The sequence below is a fragment of the Grammomys surdaster genome, unplaced genomic scaffold (genome assembly GCF_004785775.1).
Source record: "Grammomys surdaster isolate TR1022 unplaced genomic scaffold, NIH_TR_1.0 257, whole genome shotgun sequence".
In the NCBI taxonomy this organism is placed as follows: Eukaryota; Metazoa; Chordata; class Mammalia; order Rodentia; family Muridae; genus Grammomys; species Grammomys surdaster.
The window spans coordinates 4972016-4989667 of record NW_021604698.1 but is presented as its reverse complement, the minus strand read 5'-3'; the positions used below and the strand labels follow the sequence as shown (position 1 = coordinate 4989667).

Below are 17652 nucleotides of genomic sequence, written 5' to 3'. Positions count from 1 at the left end.
TAGTTCCCACACTATCACCCCCAAAGCCCAGAAAACTAGAGATGGTAGTTCCCACACTATCACCCCCAAAGCCCAGAAAACTAGAGATGTCCTGGTCCGTATTTGCATAGTGTTAACAGTAACATTGTAGAGATGGCCTCATGTCCCTCTGCTTGGAGACAGATTTCTGAAGAGCATGGGGTCCAATCTCACACATTCGAAAACAAGACACAAGAGTCTGGAGGCCAACACTTGGGTTCCTTTAGCAGCACACTGTTCAGATCACCGGATTCAGTCTTTCGTCCAAGGGGCAAGAATTAGGCAGTTTTGTCTACAACTTCAGGTTTTGCTTTCTGCACCATGCAGCGGCGAACTATATTGTCAAAACTTCCAAGGTAAAACAAAGCAATTGTTCGGAAAAGGCCCATGGTGACCACCTGCAAGATAAAGGGAGACCTTTCAGCTCATCCAACAGGACAGTACAATAGCCCATTTTATAGTAGTTAAATCTCTTCTAAACAGTTTCTAGGACACATCTAATCTGCTCCAAGAACAAATATAATGAAAACTTTGTAAATGCCAGTAATTCTCAAGAACAGAATACGTCTGTTTTGTACACCCGGTAGCACCGAGCCAGCCACACAGACAACAATATTTGTCTGAATTAACAAATTCCAACCATAAAAAGAACAAGCTAGGCACTCTTAGAAGACGGTTATAACTCCTAGGCCCGGTGAGATCCAGCATTCCAGATAGCTACGCTACAATCAAGATGTCCTATTTTTGTTCTGAGTATTAAGGCCTTTTGCTGGGTGCTCAGGATAGTGAAGTGAGAAATATATGTTCCTCTCCTACCCGAACTGATGTTTACTTATTGAGGCAAAGTCTCACTATGGTGCTCAGACTGGATTGGCTCCTAGACCCCAGTGATCCTCTCACGTCAGCCTTCTTAGTAGCTGCAACTACAGGTGGACGTACGCTCCACTTGTAGTGGAAAGATAGTCAAGTGAGAAAGCAACCGGTCTCGGGGGCAAGGCAGTGGTTATCCATAGTCATTTGCCCTCCCAGTGACAGTTTCTCATCAAAGCAACTCCAAATGGCATCATGGAAAGACACACATTTACAGATACGTAATGACCAAAAAACGTTGTCTCCCAGGTATCCTCTTCCGAGAAAAATAAGAGAAAGTGAGAGGTCACGGAAGTTAAACACTGACATGTGATCTGGAGAACTACAAGTTATCTGAATGCACCTCACACAGATCCATACAGACCACGGCTTTGTCAGCCATGATGCTTGGCTTTGTCCCCAGATGTTCCTTCCACTACAACTCTAATGACATGGCTGCTGTCAGCACTGCCCACCAGTTTCAGCCACCCTATGGCAGACTCCTTAAGGGTTAGTGAGCCCTCTTACACCTAACTATCTGGGGAAGACAGAACCTTAACAACAGCTACGAACTTTCAGGCTTGAGAGATGGTTCAGAGGTCAAGAGTTAATGCTCTTCTTCCAGAGGGCCTGAATTTGATTCCTAGCACCTGGCTGGCAGCTTACTCTCTGTAGCACCAATTCTAGGGAATCTAATGTTTTCTTCTGCCCTCCATGTGCACTGCCCACCTGAGGCGTGCAGACATCCATGAGGGAAAGAACTCACGCAGGTATCTTTTGTGATCCTGGCTAGGCTCACAGACTAGACAGGCTGGCTGGCTCACAAACTCTGGGGATCTGCCACACAGGGCCTGGGTTCCACACAGGAGCAACCACGCTGGCTTTTTATGACAGTGCTGGCAATCTGGATGAAACTATTAAGGGCAAGGTGTGTCTGGTCCTCTCTCTCTGAGTCTCCTTCAGCTGAGGTACTCGAGGGCTTAAAGAGCTAGCAAATGGTTTCTAAGCTAATTTTCACCGGTTGTGGACAAGGCTTCCCCCACACCATTCTAGACCAAGTGTTCCTTTTTTAACACTTGAGAGCAAGGATTCTTTACTGAAAAGCTAGGTGAGCACCCAACAACAGCGACGGCCCCTCGTCCGCCCGTGGCCTGGTGCCTCACTTCCATCCAGAACATATCCTTAACCTGCTTGTCTACTTACAGTTGATACTCTAGTCTTCATCTCACAGAAGCTGGAAACGGTTAATTCTTGTTTTGTTAGTCTACCTGTCTGTATGTCTACCCGGTTGCTGGCTAAAGAAAGGACTTACCTGCTGGAGTCCTTCAGTGATGGAAGTCACCGGAGCCATCCCGCAGGTCACGGAGGACAGCATGTACCCATCTGAGCCAATAGAACTATTAAAATTCCCTTGCTGGAAAAGAAGCAAGCAAGAAAAGAGCGGCATGGAGTAAGTTTAACAGAATCAGTTTAACACTGGAGAAGCAATGGAGTGTGTCCCTTCACTTTATGTGGGGTGGCATGGCAACTTAGAATATACCAGAACTAAAAAAAAAAAAAATGGACACGTAGACTTAAAAGTATATCCAGTTCTCAAAGTACGAGTCCGAAGATTCCCTGTGGGTTCCAGACCTTTTTCAGGGTCTCTAGGGACAATGAAACTGTTAAATGACATTGAGACATTAGCAGTTCTCCCACTGACCTTTGTACTTATGGACAAAAATGCCACAACACAAACCAGAGTTTCTGAGAGTATGGCCCTAATGCAGCCACTGGCACCACCACTGCAGCGACGAAGAAACACACACACACACACACACACACACACACACACACACACACACACAAACACACACACACACACAAACACAACGTACTTAAAAATACATGATGAAACAGAAAAGTTGCTCATTTTGTTAGGTTGTAATCCTGAAGACATAGCTCCTCCCCTCATGTACCTATAGTCAACCAAGATCTGAGATACACCAGCATCTAGGGCTGTTCAGCTCTGCCCCACACGGGATATGTGTCACTTCTTTGTTCCTCAATATAACCAGGAGCCTAATTCATTAATTAAACAGGTTTGGGGTTTGTTTGTTTGTTTTGGAGGCAGGATTTCGGGCTGTCCTTGAGCTCACTCTGTAACCGAGGACTGAATTTCAATCCTCTCTTCTCTACCTCAGAAGTGCTGGGATTACAGGCATGTGCTCTCACACTCAGTTTGTATGGTACTAGGGAGGAACCAGGGCTTCATGCGTATTAGACTATCGCTCTACCAGCTGAGCTTCGTCCCTGGCTACACTATTCACAGGTGGATACACATAGTACTCACAGGAACCAGCATCTCCTGGAGGACACCGGGGAGAGGGCTTCTGTTCTCAGGTGACAAATAATAAATTCACTGGGAGTGCTTCAGCTTTCGGGGAACACTAAAGGCTGGCCTACACCTTGAAGAAAAGTCCTTGTGGAATACCTCGGAGCTGAGTTTCCTGACAGAACTATGTTTCTGTTTTACACCTACTGACCAGCAGACTACAACATTCCCACTTGGGCTTGAGACACAAATAGGGCAGCCAAGTGAAGTGAACTTGCGGTCTGCAAGACCAGAGAACACATATGTGCATGGGGAAACTTAAGATTTATGAAAACTTTGTCCATCAGCATGAGATAGTTGGCTTCCTGATATTTCCCTGATCTCTGACAAATGTGACTTTTGTTAACTCAGACCCCATATTTTCCAAATGACTAATGCAAGTTGGTAAAAGATCCGTTCAATATAGAAATGAGACATGGGTTTCAATGTCACAGAGAACGAAAAGCTCATTGGTGCAGTTTCTAACTTCACACTGCAACCAACCTTTAATATAAAAATTAAAAAAAAAAGAAGGAAAGAAAAAAAGAAAGAACATCATACCCATTATCTGAAAATCCTGTGAAGACTTTATCCCCTTCCAATTATGTATCTGTTTAAGGTCAGATTTTCTTCAAATGTTTGAAAAAGAATGTATTTAACAGATTGGCCACAGAAGCAGACATGCGAAGGCAGCTGGTATCCATCAGTGTGGACTTTGTAGAGGCTTGTGAAAATACAATGCCACTCTTCCCGGTGAACTTCGGTTTGAAAATAGCTCTGTTTGAGCCACGCATAATAGTGCGTGCCTGCAATATCAGCACTTGAGAAGTGGGAGAAGGATCAGAGTTCAAGGTCACCCTCAGCTGAAGCGACTGGAGCCCCATACGAAAGAAACTGAGAAAAGGCATGACTCGGCAGATAAGAGCTCTTGTTCCTTGAGTCTGATCTAAGTTTGATCCCAGAAACCCAGTGAAGGAAATAACTGACTCCTCAAATATGTTCTCTGGCTGTTATCCTCACATATGCACACCCAAACCTACCCCCACACACACACAATTAAAAAGAAACCATAAAGAGAGGGGATAACGCCCGTAAGTCCAGTCCCAGGGATCTGATGCTCTCCTCTGGCCTTTGCAGGCATTGCACATACATACATACACTCAGGCACAAATGTACGTCAAAAGAACGAATAAAGATGTTTAAAAATGTAATAAATATATTTAAGTTTTATTATTTCCTATCGTGTGTGTGTGTGTGTGTGGTGTTGACTGCATGCATGTCTGGGTACAATATGCTGCCTAAGGAACTGCTGAACCTCCATGTGGTGGTGGGGATTGAATCTAGAGCCTTTACAAGAAGTGCTGTTAACCACCATGGCAACTGCCCAGTCCCAATTTCTTTGATTTCAAATGACTTTATCTCCTAACTAAATCTTTTCCCCATCTTCTGCTGCTGCTGATGGAACCCAGGACCATGCACATGCAAGGCAAGAACCACCATCTTAAGACAAGAAAGAAGAAGAGGAGGAGGAGGAGGAGGAGGAGGAGGAGGAGGAGGAGGAGGAAGAGGAAGAGGAGGAAGAGGAGGAGGAGAAGAAGATCAACAACAACAACACACCTTGAGGGTACTTGTTTTGACTTAAGGGAAAAGCAAATTAGTTTTCAATACCTCTACATCACTGAGGCTCTGAGCCTCTAGAGGCAACCAGGACAGACTACAACCCCCACCCCCCACCCCATGTGCATGTCTGTGTGTGGGGATCAAAGGTCAATGTTGGGTGTCTACTTCAATCACTCTACACCTTATCTTTTGTGAACGGGTCTCTAAATGACCCTGGCTAGGCTCACAGACTGGATAGGTTGGCTGGCTCACAAGCACTGGGGATTTGCCTGTCTCTGTCCACACAGGGCTTGGGTTACATACAGGAACAACCCCACTGGCTTTATATGTCAGTGCTAGGAACTCAGTCCTTTTGTTGTTGTTTTAAGATTTAAAAAAAAAAAAAATACATACATGCATGTGTGAGTGCCTGCATGTATGCATGTGTACCATGTATGTGATGACGCAGTGCCCAGTAAGGCCAGAAGAGGGCACTGGATCTCTGGAACTGGAGTTAGCGGAGGTCCCGCTGCTTCTGAACTGGGGTCCTTGTGCTTGTAAAACTTACCAAGCCATCTCTCTGAGTTCTGTTTTTAAATGTTTATTTATTTATTTGTGTGTATTTGTGTGTATACAGAGGCCATGAGGAAGTCAGTTCTTTCCTTCCACTTCTGGAGTCTGAAGAACTCCGGTTATTAGGATTGGTGGCAGGTCCCTTTTACCCACGGAGCTGTCTCACCAGGCCTTTGGGTCTCTTGGTGAGGCTGCTTTTGTTACGGTGTTCCACTAACTTTTTGGTACTTAGAAGCTGCACCATGTTACCTGGGCACCGCTCCTGGCAATAGACTGCAGATTTTCCGAAGTCACGGAAGTTACTAAGTTTCTGCACATCCCTCAGACTGAACCTTGGTCTGTAAGTGGGTTAATTGGAACTTGGTCAAAAGAACTGTGCTATTCAGTGCTCTACATAATGCTTTATACGGTTCCTGAAGCCAACTCCCCACAAATTAAGTGGGTGAGGAGGGACATCGAAGGGAATGGTGGGGCCAGCAGTCTGATGCTTCGTAGCTTCTTGTGAACCACGAGAAAAGTGGTAACAGGAAACAGGAAAGGAAAGAAAAGGCTGTCCTGAGCCTGGCAACCAAGTACCTTGTGGGTCTCAAACCATGGGAAGAGACAAGGTAGGGACGGAGGCCAGGCTCACGGGTAAACAGGGACACCAATCCTGATGACCTGGGTTCAATCCCCTGGACCCACGTGGCAGACAAGACAACTTTTCCTGTAAGGTGACATTCACGCCTGCACAATAAGTAAAATTACAAGTAAAAATTAAAAGAAGGTGCCTTTCCTTACGTAGTGGTCATGTGCTTGCCGAGAGCTTCAGCTCTCTTACGATACTGTGACTCTGTTCCTCAGGTTAATACTGAATCCACAGGAAGTGTGAGGGGGTTGTGGAGGCTAACATTAGACAAACCCAACCCAAAGCTGAACGCTCTGCTTTGAAATAAGTCCTTATGTGCTTTTCAGAAATACTGCGTAAATACAGGTAGTACAGAAAGCCACACACAAGGGCTGTTACTTACTATGGCATCTTTGACAATTTGTTTGGCCACCTGCTCTGGTTTGCAAACAGCTGTGGTCTCTGAGATAAGCCGGGTTTCAAGGGGCTGCAAGTGGGGGGAAATATACAAATTAGTGTCCACCGAATTCAAACTCTTATAGTCTGATTAGAAATAATTATTATTTTTTTTTTACCTTCAAACAAATAAGCTTGTTGAAGACAAAGATCAATCTAGATTCTAAATCAGTTTCTACCCGTGGAATGTTTCTCTCCGTTGGCAAAGCGTGCTAAGGAGGTTGCTTGCCCTTCTCTGTGCCGCAAGCATGGTTCTAGTGAGGAATTTCAGAGCTGGAGTCAGAGTAGATCAGTGAGTCAGTCACAGTGAGGGAGGGCCCCTCCTCTTACTGGCCAGACAACTGCCAGACAGTATGTGCATAGAGGCTCGTCCCTGTGACTGAGCAAACGTGATCCATCTCAGGATAGTGCCTCCATTGAAGGATGCTGGGGACAGATAGAGAGTAAGGACAGTCTTGGCCTAGGCCTCATTGAAGAACTGTATCTATTTGCTCAAGGGCGAGCGGAGGAGGCAGACAATAGCCACTGGAGAATCAACACTGCCTAGTCCCTAGTTTGGCTGAGAGATAGTTAGTTACAGGACTGAGGTACCAATTGTCAAATCATGGGCTTCTGCTCCTCGAGAGAGACAAGGGTCTGTCAGACTCGCACTTAGCTCAGAACGCCTTTCTTAATTCCTTGCTCCTTGTGTCTCGGTTTCTCTCTCTCCTCCTCCCTCCTTCTCTCTCTCCTCTCCTTCATTTCTGTATTAATTCACGTTACAGCTACTTCTGTATTCACACTTTGTGTCCTATTTACTTGTGAGTGACGACGTTTTTGTCTTTTCCCACTGGCTTTTCTGAGTAGCATTTTATACACGCATCCACACATTCTTCAAAAGGAAAGTCTCAAACTGAAGCATTAAGCCATAGGAGACTAAATGTGACTCTTCACATAGCCTTGAGGGGAAAGCCTGGAATACTTTTTGCCCTCCAGGTCTGGTTTTGTGAGTCAGGGTCTGACTATGAAGCCCAAGCAGGCTTGTAACTCTTGATCCCCCCACCTCCTGAATACTGTGATTATAGGCACAAGCCAAATGCTTCACAAAAGTTGGGATTTGTTGCTTTTATTTTTTTAAGAATTTGAAAGGACAAATATTCCATTGGTTTGCTCTTCCTCCATACCAGGTAAGGACATGCAAGATGCACGGAGTTAGAAGGGTGTCTGCCGCCCCCTACAGGGCCCACAGACCAATGCAGGTTCCAGTCACCAGAAATCTGCAAGACTTAAACTGGAGGTTAAACAAAAAAAACACCAACTCTCAGGGAAGTCACTACTTCACTGGCTTCTGACTTAAAGACTATGCAGAAAATATCAATGCTTACTTAGCAGGTCGGAGGCAGGAGATTTGGTCTCAATTTATTTCTTTAAAACAGAAATAAATTGTAAAAATGGCTGAATGCAAAAGAAAATGAGGAGAGTATTTCTACATAAGTACCCCCACCCTTTTTTTTCTGCAAACAAAAACAGGACGCAGATTACATAAACATCCGAAATTTATGCTACAGAGATCTACATACACCCTAAGAAAAAATAAATAAATAAAGTAATTGAGTCTAAAACTAAGCTACCCTCGGTGTGAGGTGGTATGTTTTCATTGGTTTCCTCCAGCCCCACTTTATCTGTTTGCTACCTGTCATGGCTATGGCAAAGGGGGAGCCAGATGAACAGAGAAGGAAGCCTACACTCAGCTCAGGCCACTCAGTCATTTTCATATAATGTGCATGCACGCCCAAGGGAGACAGATGCTACTGGGGCTGAAATGACCAGACGTATGCCATCTGTCAACATTCCTGACTCTAAGGAAATGTAGGTGACCCCACCCCACCCTCCGTACGTAAAGCAGGAGGCGGAGCAAGGGTGAATGGGATCACGGACATACACTCACGTGAGGAGAGTCTGGAACACCTAGAATCAAAACCAAGACAAGAAACAGAACAAAAATACAGCCAAGCAACATCCAGACTGAAGTTCCTCAGAAATAAAAAACTCAGTGGGGATGGGGCTGGAGGTTTCAAAAGTCTACAGCAGGCCCTGTCTCTGTCTCTCTCTCTCTCTCTCTCTCTCTCTCTCTCTCTCTCTCTCTCTCTGCCTGCAGCCTATGGCTCAGGATTTAGCTCTCAGTTCCTTCTCGAGCACCATGTCAGCCTGCGTGTCACCAGGATCCCTGCCATTATGCTAATGGCTTAGCCCTATGAAACTGTAAGACAGCGCCAAATCAATGTTTTCATGTTACGTTGGTCTTGGTTTCTTTTCACAACCACAGCCCAGTCACTAAGACAAACCCATGCCAGACAGACCTAAGCTTAAAAAAAGAAAAATCAGTAGAAATAAAAAATTTCAACGCAAAGTTGAAAAGAAGCCAACTGCGAACGAGAGAGGAGGTGGGGAGGGTAGGTGCGGGGGGGGGGGGGGGCGGCGCGGGGCTCCGGAGCGAGAACAGCACAAAGAATGCATCCGAGTGTTCTGGATGGAAAACATGACCTCGATGTTCCAGACCTGGAGCGCATCGACAAACGGGACTACCTGAGTATCTAGCACATGAAGGGATGAAGGGAGAGCACTTCACATAAAACAACATTCTAAGAGATAAAAAGGAACAGGGGTGTCCACAACCAAACGCCACCAGCAGTACACACCTCCTGTGTGCATTAGGGGGCTGCTCAGTCGCTGACCCACGCGTGGCCCTGAGGACATTTCCTGGAAGGTGGGGAAAGGTAGAAGCCCAGTGGGAGGAATGTGTTGCTGAGGCTATGGCTCACCCGGCTCTCTGCCGTACCCCCTTTTTCTGCTTCCTGTAAGGAGAACTGATCTGCCTGGCCAGTTCTCCCTGTCCTGATGGATGGGTGTGGCACTTGCCCAGCGTGGTCCCCAGGTTACTCTAGAAGCTATAACTCAGTGAAAAATGCCTGCAACACTGTGAGGACTGTCACACCAGTAAAACACTCACGCCAATACAACAGCCCACCAAACACAACTACGAAACACAGAAGAAGGCAGATGCAGTTTTGCTAAGGCAGACTCTAAACCAATGCTACCTCTCGTGTGCCTTTCTCCGAAATGACTGAAGGGCCACCAAAGGGAGCAGAGAAATGACAGAAGTAGAAGGCACAGACCTCCATCGAGGGGCAGAGGAGGGAAGCCCAGCACAGTGGAGTGCAGAGGATGTCCCCCAGGCCAGTGTCCTGTCTCCTGTCAGGAGGTGAAGCCCCAAGAGAAGGAACTTGGAGGGAAGAAGAGTGAAAGTAACAGAAACATCACGAGATCAGATGATCAGAAGACATTCAGTTCTCCCCAGTGTGTGAGCTACAGATACTCAGTCAAACAAACGGACACAGGAGAGGAAATGCCATTAGAGAGGGTCAACTTTAACAACATTCGTAAAGTTACATATAAACACAGAATCTGGCTCCATGAGAGGAACACAGGGAGAACAAAGTAGACCCGAGGCTCAAATTTTACCTTCCCTAGTTAAGATACGCGTTTGTACATGAGTACACATGAATGTATGTATGAACTTACGTATGCACATGTAGGTACACATGTTGTGTACGTATGTAGCTATGTACGCATGTATGGATTGGTTTTAGACACATGGGTGAAATGGCTCCCTCTGGGGATCAGAAGTCAGACGTGGGAGCGATAAAGCCACAGGCAGCCTTAGACAACTGCACTGTGTGAGAGAACACTGTGCTAAAAGTTGGAAAAAAAATAAGTTCAACGTTAAGAAAAGGGGATTGGAGAGCAGAAAGGGTGGTGGGAGGAAGCTTTGCCTGAAAAGTCAAATCTCGGCTCAGCACCCTGCACCCGACAGACCCGCTAACTGGTAAACAGTCAGGACCTAAAGTAGTATAAATTCATACATAAAAATCACACTAAAGATGCAGAACAGGGCTAGGGAGAGAAAATGCCTGTCTGGCCTCTGAGCACATGCACTTGCAAAGCCAGCCATGAGGACACAGAGACAGAACTCCTGCTGCTCACTAGTCTGTCAGCTGGGCCTACTTGACAGCTCTAGGACAGTGCAAGTCCCTGTCTCGAGACCAAGGACACTACCTGAAGAATACCCAAGGTTGTTCTCTAGACTGCCTACATATCTCCACACTCTCAAATACACACACACACACACACACACACACGTACAACTGCCACACATATCCTATATACACATCATATAACATACACACACCTAAATATGCATAACTCCCTCCAGTCACAAATACAAATGATGTACACACCACCACACACATACACCAAATACATCACACACACACCTCACTCAGAACACATAACATTGTATCATACACATCACACAGCATCCCTCACACATACAACACGCATCACACAAACAACACACTTCACACAGCACACACATAACACACGCAGACACCATCACACACTCCTCCCAGAGGGTGTTATGGAGGAATACTGACCTTCGTTTTGTTTTCCTCAGCCAGCCCCGGGGTGTCGGTGTCTGGTGGGTAGGCCACAGTGACGTACACATTATAAGGCTTCACCTGGTCACACAAACAAGGTTGGCACTCTCAGTAAACAGAGCACTTTGTATTCATCCCTGTAACTTTTTCAGCTGTCCTGATTCTTAGAACACTGGTTCCAACCTGTGGGTCACGGTCCTTTTGGGGGGGGGTTACATACCAGATATCCGCATATCAGATATTCACACTCTGATTCATAGCAGTAGTAACACTACAGTTTTGAAATAGCAATGAAACAACTCTATGGCGGCGGGAGGGAGGGGTCACCGCAACACGAGGCAATTTAAAGGGTCACAGCATCAGGAAGGTGGAGAACACTGCCTCAGAAGGTGATGGTTGTCAGGCTCATAAAGTGGCTTTCGGTGAACAGCTACCAAATGTACTGGGGACCCCGCTCCATGAAGACGACTTAGAAATGGTAGCAAGAGTTCCCCTGACCTATGCCAGAAACTAGCAGGCTCTAAAGTGCATCAAACCCCTCCTAGTACGGTTCTTCCTTCCCGCTGACCAGCAGAGGCTGGGAGCTGCCCAGGGAGGACTGCACCCGCTGTGGAATGACAGTATGCTCACTCATCACAGACTTTGCCTAGGAACTGCACTGTCTATGCACAGGTAGGCACAGGTCTATGCCCTTACCTACCAGGTTAGTCTTTTTGCCTTTCAGGATGCTTCCAATACTGTTATGTTCATTTCAACTGCAAAATACTGTGCCTCTCGGTGCCTACCCTGCTGTGCACTGCTGTGACTGAATCCAGGTCTGGAACTCTATCCATCCCTGTAGAAGTCCCTGTACAACCACCCACACAGCATCATAGCATCGGCAGAAGGCATCTTCACCCTGTGTAGACCCCCAAAGTACGACCACCTAAGCAACTCTCCTGTAAACAGCCCCAACCACTATTTACACACAGAAGTTCTTCCCTCTGTCCTTTTTAACAAACAGTAAGATCTCTCTAGCCCAGGTTAGTCTGACCTGGTGATCCTTCTGCTACGGTCTCCCAAATACTTGGGACACAGGTGTGCACCACCATGCCCAGTTCCCCCTGGTTTTCTTTATAGCTACTCTGCCTATTACAGCCTTCAGCTCTTCCAACACTGTCTGTCTCCTGCTTTCTTTTCCCAGTCAACTCCTCTACCGATGAAGACACCCCGACAATCCCAATGGCCCTTCTTTTCAAGGGTCAGTCTTCCCAAATTGTCCAACAGTAGCCCAGTCGCTGTCGCCTGTTCCCCTCTTGCCTGGTAATCAGCAATCCAAAGGCTCGGACCATCAAGTTCACTTTGGCATGTTTTTGTTATTATTTCCTGCTGGCTTGTGTCTTTGTCCTCATAAAGACATCTGGGTATTTGGAAGGGCCGTCAACAAGGCTAGCGCTGAAAATCTTAAGGAAGAAATTCGACAGTGTTCCACAGCCCCACCCTTCTACCAGGGAGCCAGCCCTTTAGCTCTCAGATTCTCTTAGTGACACAGCTATGAAGGCTCGGGAGAGTTACATGGGTCAAGAGAGAGAAAAAAAAAAAAAAAACTGTAGGTACTGTGCACCCATCCAAGTAACCGCAAAAGTGAAAGTTGGTTCCATTCCAGGGCAGCCAAGTCATGGGGGTTCGTGGCCTGGCCAGGCTAGGGGATGCTGTCTTCCTGGCCAACCAGGCTCGTAAATAAGCCATCAGGAACAACAATGAGCAAGTGACTTCTCTCACCCGTGCTTTCAACATGGTGACTTAATAAAATGTCTCTTGTAGTCTTATCTGAGCCTGTATTGGGATCAGAGAAAAATGGCTTCCAAAAAAAAAAAAGCACCCAAGTAATAACTGGGCAAGTCACAAAGACTGGTTTCCTGGACCCACTCTTCAGTGCCTACCCCACTGCTCTGCTCCCCACAGTAACGGCTGTGGTGTTTATGATTGTCAAAACTGTGTTTCAAAGTAGTGTCTATCAAACTCAAGGTCATGACTGGGTCACCAACAGTTCTCTCACGGGGAGGGACTGGAAACAGCATGGTGGAGAGGGACCAGTCTGTCGCCTTTGGAGCCCACACTGTTTTTACAATCAAGGGTAATTATCCTGCTAGTCTACAGGTGGGTACTTACTAAATTACTACTATATCCCAACACAGTCTTACGTACAGGTATGAACTAAATGGACAAGTCTCTGTCCATCGCTTGGTTCCTGGTCTCCTGATACTCTCCTTGACAAATTTGCAAAAACCAGGACATACCAAACTATTCCCACACCTCTCTCTAACTGTTAACATTATAACCAAAAAGGGCAGCTTAGCTTACATCCATCCGCCTGTTCTGGGTTGTGACCGGTGTTATGATGACTGTTACATCTGACCTAGCTGATTTCTTTCTCCCTGTCCCTGGGAAGTGGCCATTTCCTACTCTCCTGCTCTGCCTTTCTCCATCCTGTTCTCATTTTCTTCCTTCCACTTGGCACCGGCCTTGACAACGGATAGGTTGCCGAAGGATGAGTTATCATAAAAACCAATGGCACCCAAGAGCTGTTCTATTAAAACAAGAACACTAGGGTTGGAGAGGGAACCCCAGCTGCTTATATCAGACTAAAGAAGCCAAGCTCCAGCTTACTGGTCTACTATGGTGGGAACAGATGGGGGAGGGGCCAGGCAGGGTCTGGGTAAGAAAGCAGGAGGAGGCCTGGATGGGGATTCCTGTTTTGTTATGGTTGAATCCTGAATTCATCTCTGGCTGTAATTGGCTTCAGAAACACACTTTCAAAGAGATCATGTTTTTGAAAAATCTTTAAACAATAAATTTGTATTTAAAACACCAAAAAAAAAAAAAAGTCAAATCCAAAATACCAACAAAGCATTCAAGTACATATTGTGCCCACATTTTCAGAGCTTACAATTTGATGGAGGGAATAGGGTGGTAACTGGAAAGTCTTAAAAAGTTAATTAAGACAAAAAGTCTACCCAAAGTATTAAGCGTTTAAGCAACTATGTTGGTTTTACTCATAAAACAAACTGACCAAATTATCTAGATTTCAAAAAACAATTATTACTTTAGAAGGGAATCTCGGTTGGAGGCAAATTTTGCTACAAACAAATTGGATTCAAAAGCCTGAATTTATTTTCTCCAAATAAAACAGCAGTCCTTTAGATGGTGTGTTCTTGTTTGTTTAAGGAACAACGCTTCTAACGCACAGAAGTCAAGGAGACTTAGCCTGGTCAGCTTCCAGCAGAGTGAAAGATCGATCCTAACATCAAGAAGCTGAGGGACTCTGTTGCAGCCACTGGGTCACTGTCCCCTCTGAAATGAAAACCAGGGCACCCGCAGATACTCTGCCCTCAATTTGTGAATCTTATTGTCAGACTTCAGGAAAGGCCTTAATGGGCATATATTTTTATCTCCCAAACTCTGCACCCGCATGGATTCAAAGACTAAAACCCGAACCGGATAAGGTAGCTACCAGATACACACGCTAACTTCTGCCCCAAATTACAGACACATCCTCTGCTGCAAAAGACCGGTGGGGCTTGCAGTCACAGGGCTGGGCCTCGTTGTTCCTGTCACCAAGACACTGCGTGAATCTAAGTAACTCAGTGAATTCACTAAAAGCTGGATTTCCAGACAGTGGCGTGAAGAAGCTTCTGCAAGTATTTCACACATACAGAACTATAATCTTAATCAAGCACGTGTGTGCAGAGGCCTACGCCTAATGTTGAGTTTTTCTTAATGATCCTCTTTATCTTATTCTATGAGGTCGGCCTCTCAATTGGGCTCATCCTGAGAGGACTAGTCTAGCTTGTTAGCCACGTTGCTTTGGGCATCCTGTCTTTACCTCCCGAGCACTAGAATTGCAGGCAAACTGCTACACGGACCCAACATGTACGTGAGTTCTGGAGAGCCAAACTCTGGTACCCAACGTGTACCACAAGCATTTTGTCCCAAGCCATCTCCAGATCTCTAAGAAAGTTGTCTATATAATGACATTTTTGTTCACTCAAGCAGAAGCAGACCAACACCAGGATGTACTTTATACAGTAGACAATCCCTCCACCCTCAGAGTCATTTTGCTTCTGTCCTGAGTATAATCTTTATACAATGAGAAGTACTAAAATGCAGAACTTACAACTGAGTTAGTTTTGTTTTTTTATAGATACCAGCTTTGTAAGCCTCGAGCCAAGATGCTAGAACGACAGTGCTCCCTGCTGATCTGAGAAGAGGAAAACACAGACATAAGTGCATCTTTTACCTCCATCTGCAGAGCTTCCGCCAATCCTCTTAGGGCAAACTTGGACGAAGAGTAGGCCGTGAAACCGAACAGCCCGAGCTGTCCTGCCTGAGAGGACACGAACACAATCCTGCCCACCCGGCGCTCCTTCATGGTGGTGATGACTGCCCTGCTGGGGTACACACTGCCCAGGTAATTTATGCTCATTAATTTCTGCAAAGAACGAAGAGGCCAGATGAGGTGGGAACAAGGGCAGAAGCCTAAGCCCTGCTAAGGGGAGCTTGTGTCTTCCCAGGACTAATTTATTTAACAGAGACCCTATGGTAGTTTGAATGTGAATTGCCCCATGGACTCACAGACTTGATTCTTACTTGATTAACAGTATGGAAGGATTAGATGGGGGTTGGGGAGAGGGTTGTTGGAGGACGTATGACTCTGGGGGTGTGCTCTGAGGTTTCAAAAGTCCACAGCGACCCAGTGTTTGTGTTTTCTCTCCCTCTCCCCCTCCCCCCCCCCCCCCCCCCCCCCCCCCCCTCCTCTTCTCCTCTCCCTCTCCTGCCTGTGGACCAGGATGCAAAGCTCTCAGCTACTGCTCTAGTATTACGCCTGTCTGCTTCCCACCACTGTGGGGCGGTGGGCTGTGTGAGGCAGCTGGGTACCTGGTCGAGCACAGGCCTCAAACCCAGGACCCTAATGGGATGGTAGGTGTTCAGCCTTGCTCCTGGGCCCTGGTTCCTTCCACTTATCCACAGCCCCTCCCAAAGAAAGGTTTGTGGCCTTAGGTTATATAGCACAGGTAGAGGGCACCACTACAGGCCACAGAGCCTCAAGAGATCTCCATATTAATGAGATACCTAAAGACCAGAGGGAGGAAAGCCCAGACCCTCCTCCTTGCAAAAGATATTTAACCTCAGGCCCTCCCTGAGAACATGGGGGTACAGTTTCATCCACTTTCCACCATGACAATAAACCTTTTACAACCATGGACTACCTCTGTCTTTGGGCCCACTGTGGAGAAGCGTAGAGGGGCCCTGTAATCAATGAGACACCGCCTAATCCCCCACCAGAGGACCTCTCTGCATTCCAGCCACGGAAGCCACCAATTCAAGCTAGCCGAGCCAGCCATGACCCAGCTAAGCGATTCACTGTGACCAAGGGGCACAGCTGGAGCTTCCCTCCCTCGTCCCCCTCAGCTGCTGGCCAGTCCAGCCCATATGCCCCCAGTCTCAACTCTTCCTGCCTGGGAGCCCAGGAGTCTGAGACCAGTTGATCCCCACATGCCTTCTTGCCTGGGGGGCTGGGGGTCCCCACCCAAGAGCTCTGCCCCATGGGGGTCTCAGGCTGAGACCTCTCCATGCCCAGGAGGAACCCTGCGACTTCTCATAGCCCAGTGTCCGCAGGGCTTTGAGTGGAGTGAACTCAGTCAAATTCCTGCGCTTTTGAGCCTCGGTTCCAGCTACCTGGGACACCAGACACTGTGAGACCCACAACTCAGCCCAACAGGACCCACGCCCACTTGCGAGCTACCCCCCTACCCCACCCCACCCCCAGCACACCATGATGATAATGGACTGAACCTCTGAACCTGTAAGCAAGCCCCTATTAAATGCTTTCCTTTACAAGAGTTGCCTTGGTCACCGTGTCTCTTCACAGCAATGGAACAGAATCTAAAACAAAAAAAGCTTCTAAATATTTCTGGCCCTGTTAGTTCCAAGCTAACAAGGATTATACAGAGAACACGGTACCAGTTAACAGTATAGTGGTACCTTGCTGCCACCACCCACTCCCGATTCTCATGAGAAAAGACGCTGGCCATTTCCTCAGCTGAAAAGGGGGTTAATCTTGGCATTACCTCAGGATGCTTCAGGGATTACAAGGGAAAACACAAGCTAAGTACAAGCACAGATCCTGTTGGCTTGCACAGTAAAAACTCAGTATCCGCGGGCTAGTACACCTCACAGGAAAGTGCCCGCAGAGACACTCCCACTTCTCATCCCAGAGCTCTTAAAACCTAGGCCCAACCTTAGAACCTGAGGATGCACAGTAACACCTTTAGACACCGAAAGCCTTATTCGCATTACCCTGAGAAGCTACACAGCCCAGTCAAGCTCATACACACAAACCAAGATGGCAGTACAGCAGAATACTAAGGAACTTTAAGAAACGACAATTGAAAACACAGGAGTGAGGGGAAAGATTTATGCTCTGAGTTTTTAAAAAGTAGAAGGCAGGCTATGTGCAGATAGGAATTCTTACCACTTCATTTTGCAAAAGCAAAGAAAAACCTGAAAATATTGATTGTGTTTGGAAGCTAGGATCCCTGTTTTTTTTTTTCTAGAATGTTTTAATATCACTGTCTTGTTTTAACCTTTAATACTTTTATTTTTATTATGTGCATATGAGTGTCTTGCATGGATATATATGTGTGTGCCTGGCAGGCACTGGATTCTTTGGTACTGGAATT

General features: G+C 46.5%; 1 protein-coding gene across 3 annotated transcripts in view; it reads right to left on the bottom strand.

Moving 5' to 3' along the window:
• Nucleotides 1–216: 216 nt before the first annotated feature.
• The window catches only part of Kdsr (3-ketodihydrosphingosine reductase), a 31298-nt gene continuing 13862 nt past the window's right edge, over nt 217–17652 (bottom strand). For 2 of the 3 annotated variants that reach the window (XM_028775621.1, XM_028775622.1), the window contains exons 6-10: nt 15210–15401; nt 10928–11011; nt 6403–6486; nt 2180–2281; nt 217–416 (exon numbers count right to left, since the gene is read on the bottom strand). In XM_028775621.1, coding sequence (XP_028631454.1) covers nt 297–416; nt 2180–2281; nt 6403–6486; nt 10928–11011; nt 15210–15401 — 582 coding nt within the window. In that variant the 3' untranslated portion in view covers nt 217–296. Of the gene's footprint in view, nt 417–2179; nt 2282–6077; nt 6119–6402; nt 6487–10927; nt 11012–15209; nt 15402–17652 lie in introns of those variants that run through there. The other variant, XM_028775623.1, reaches the window with a different exon arrangement.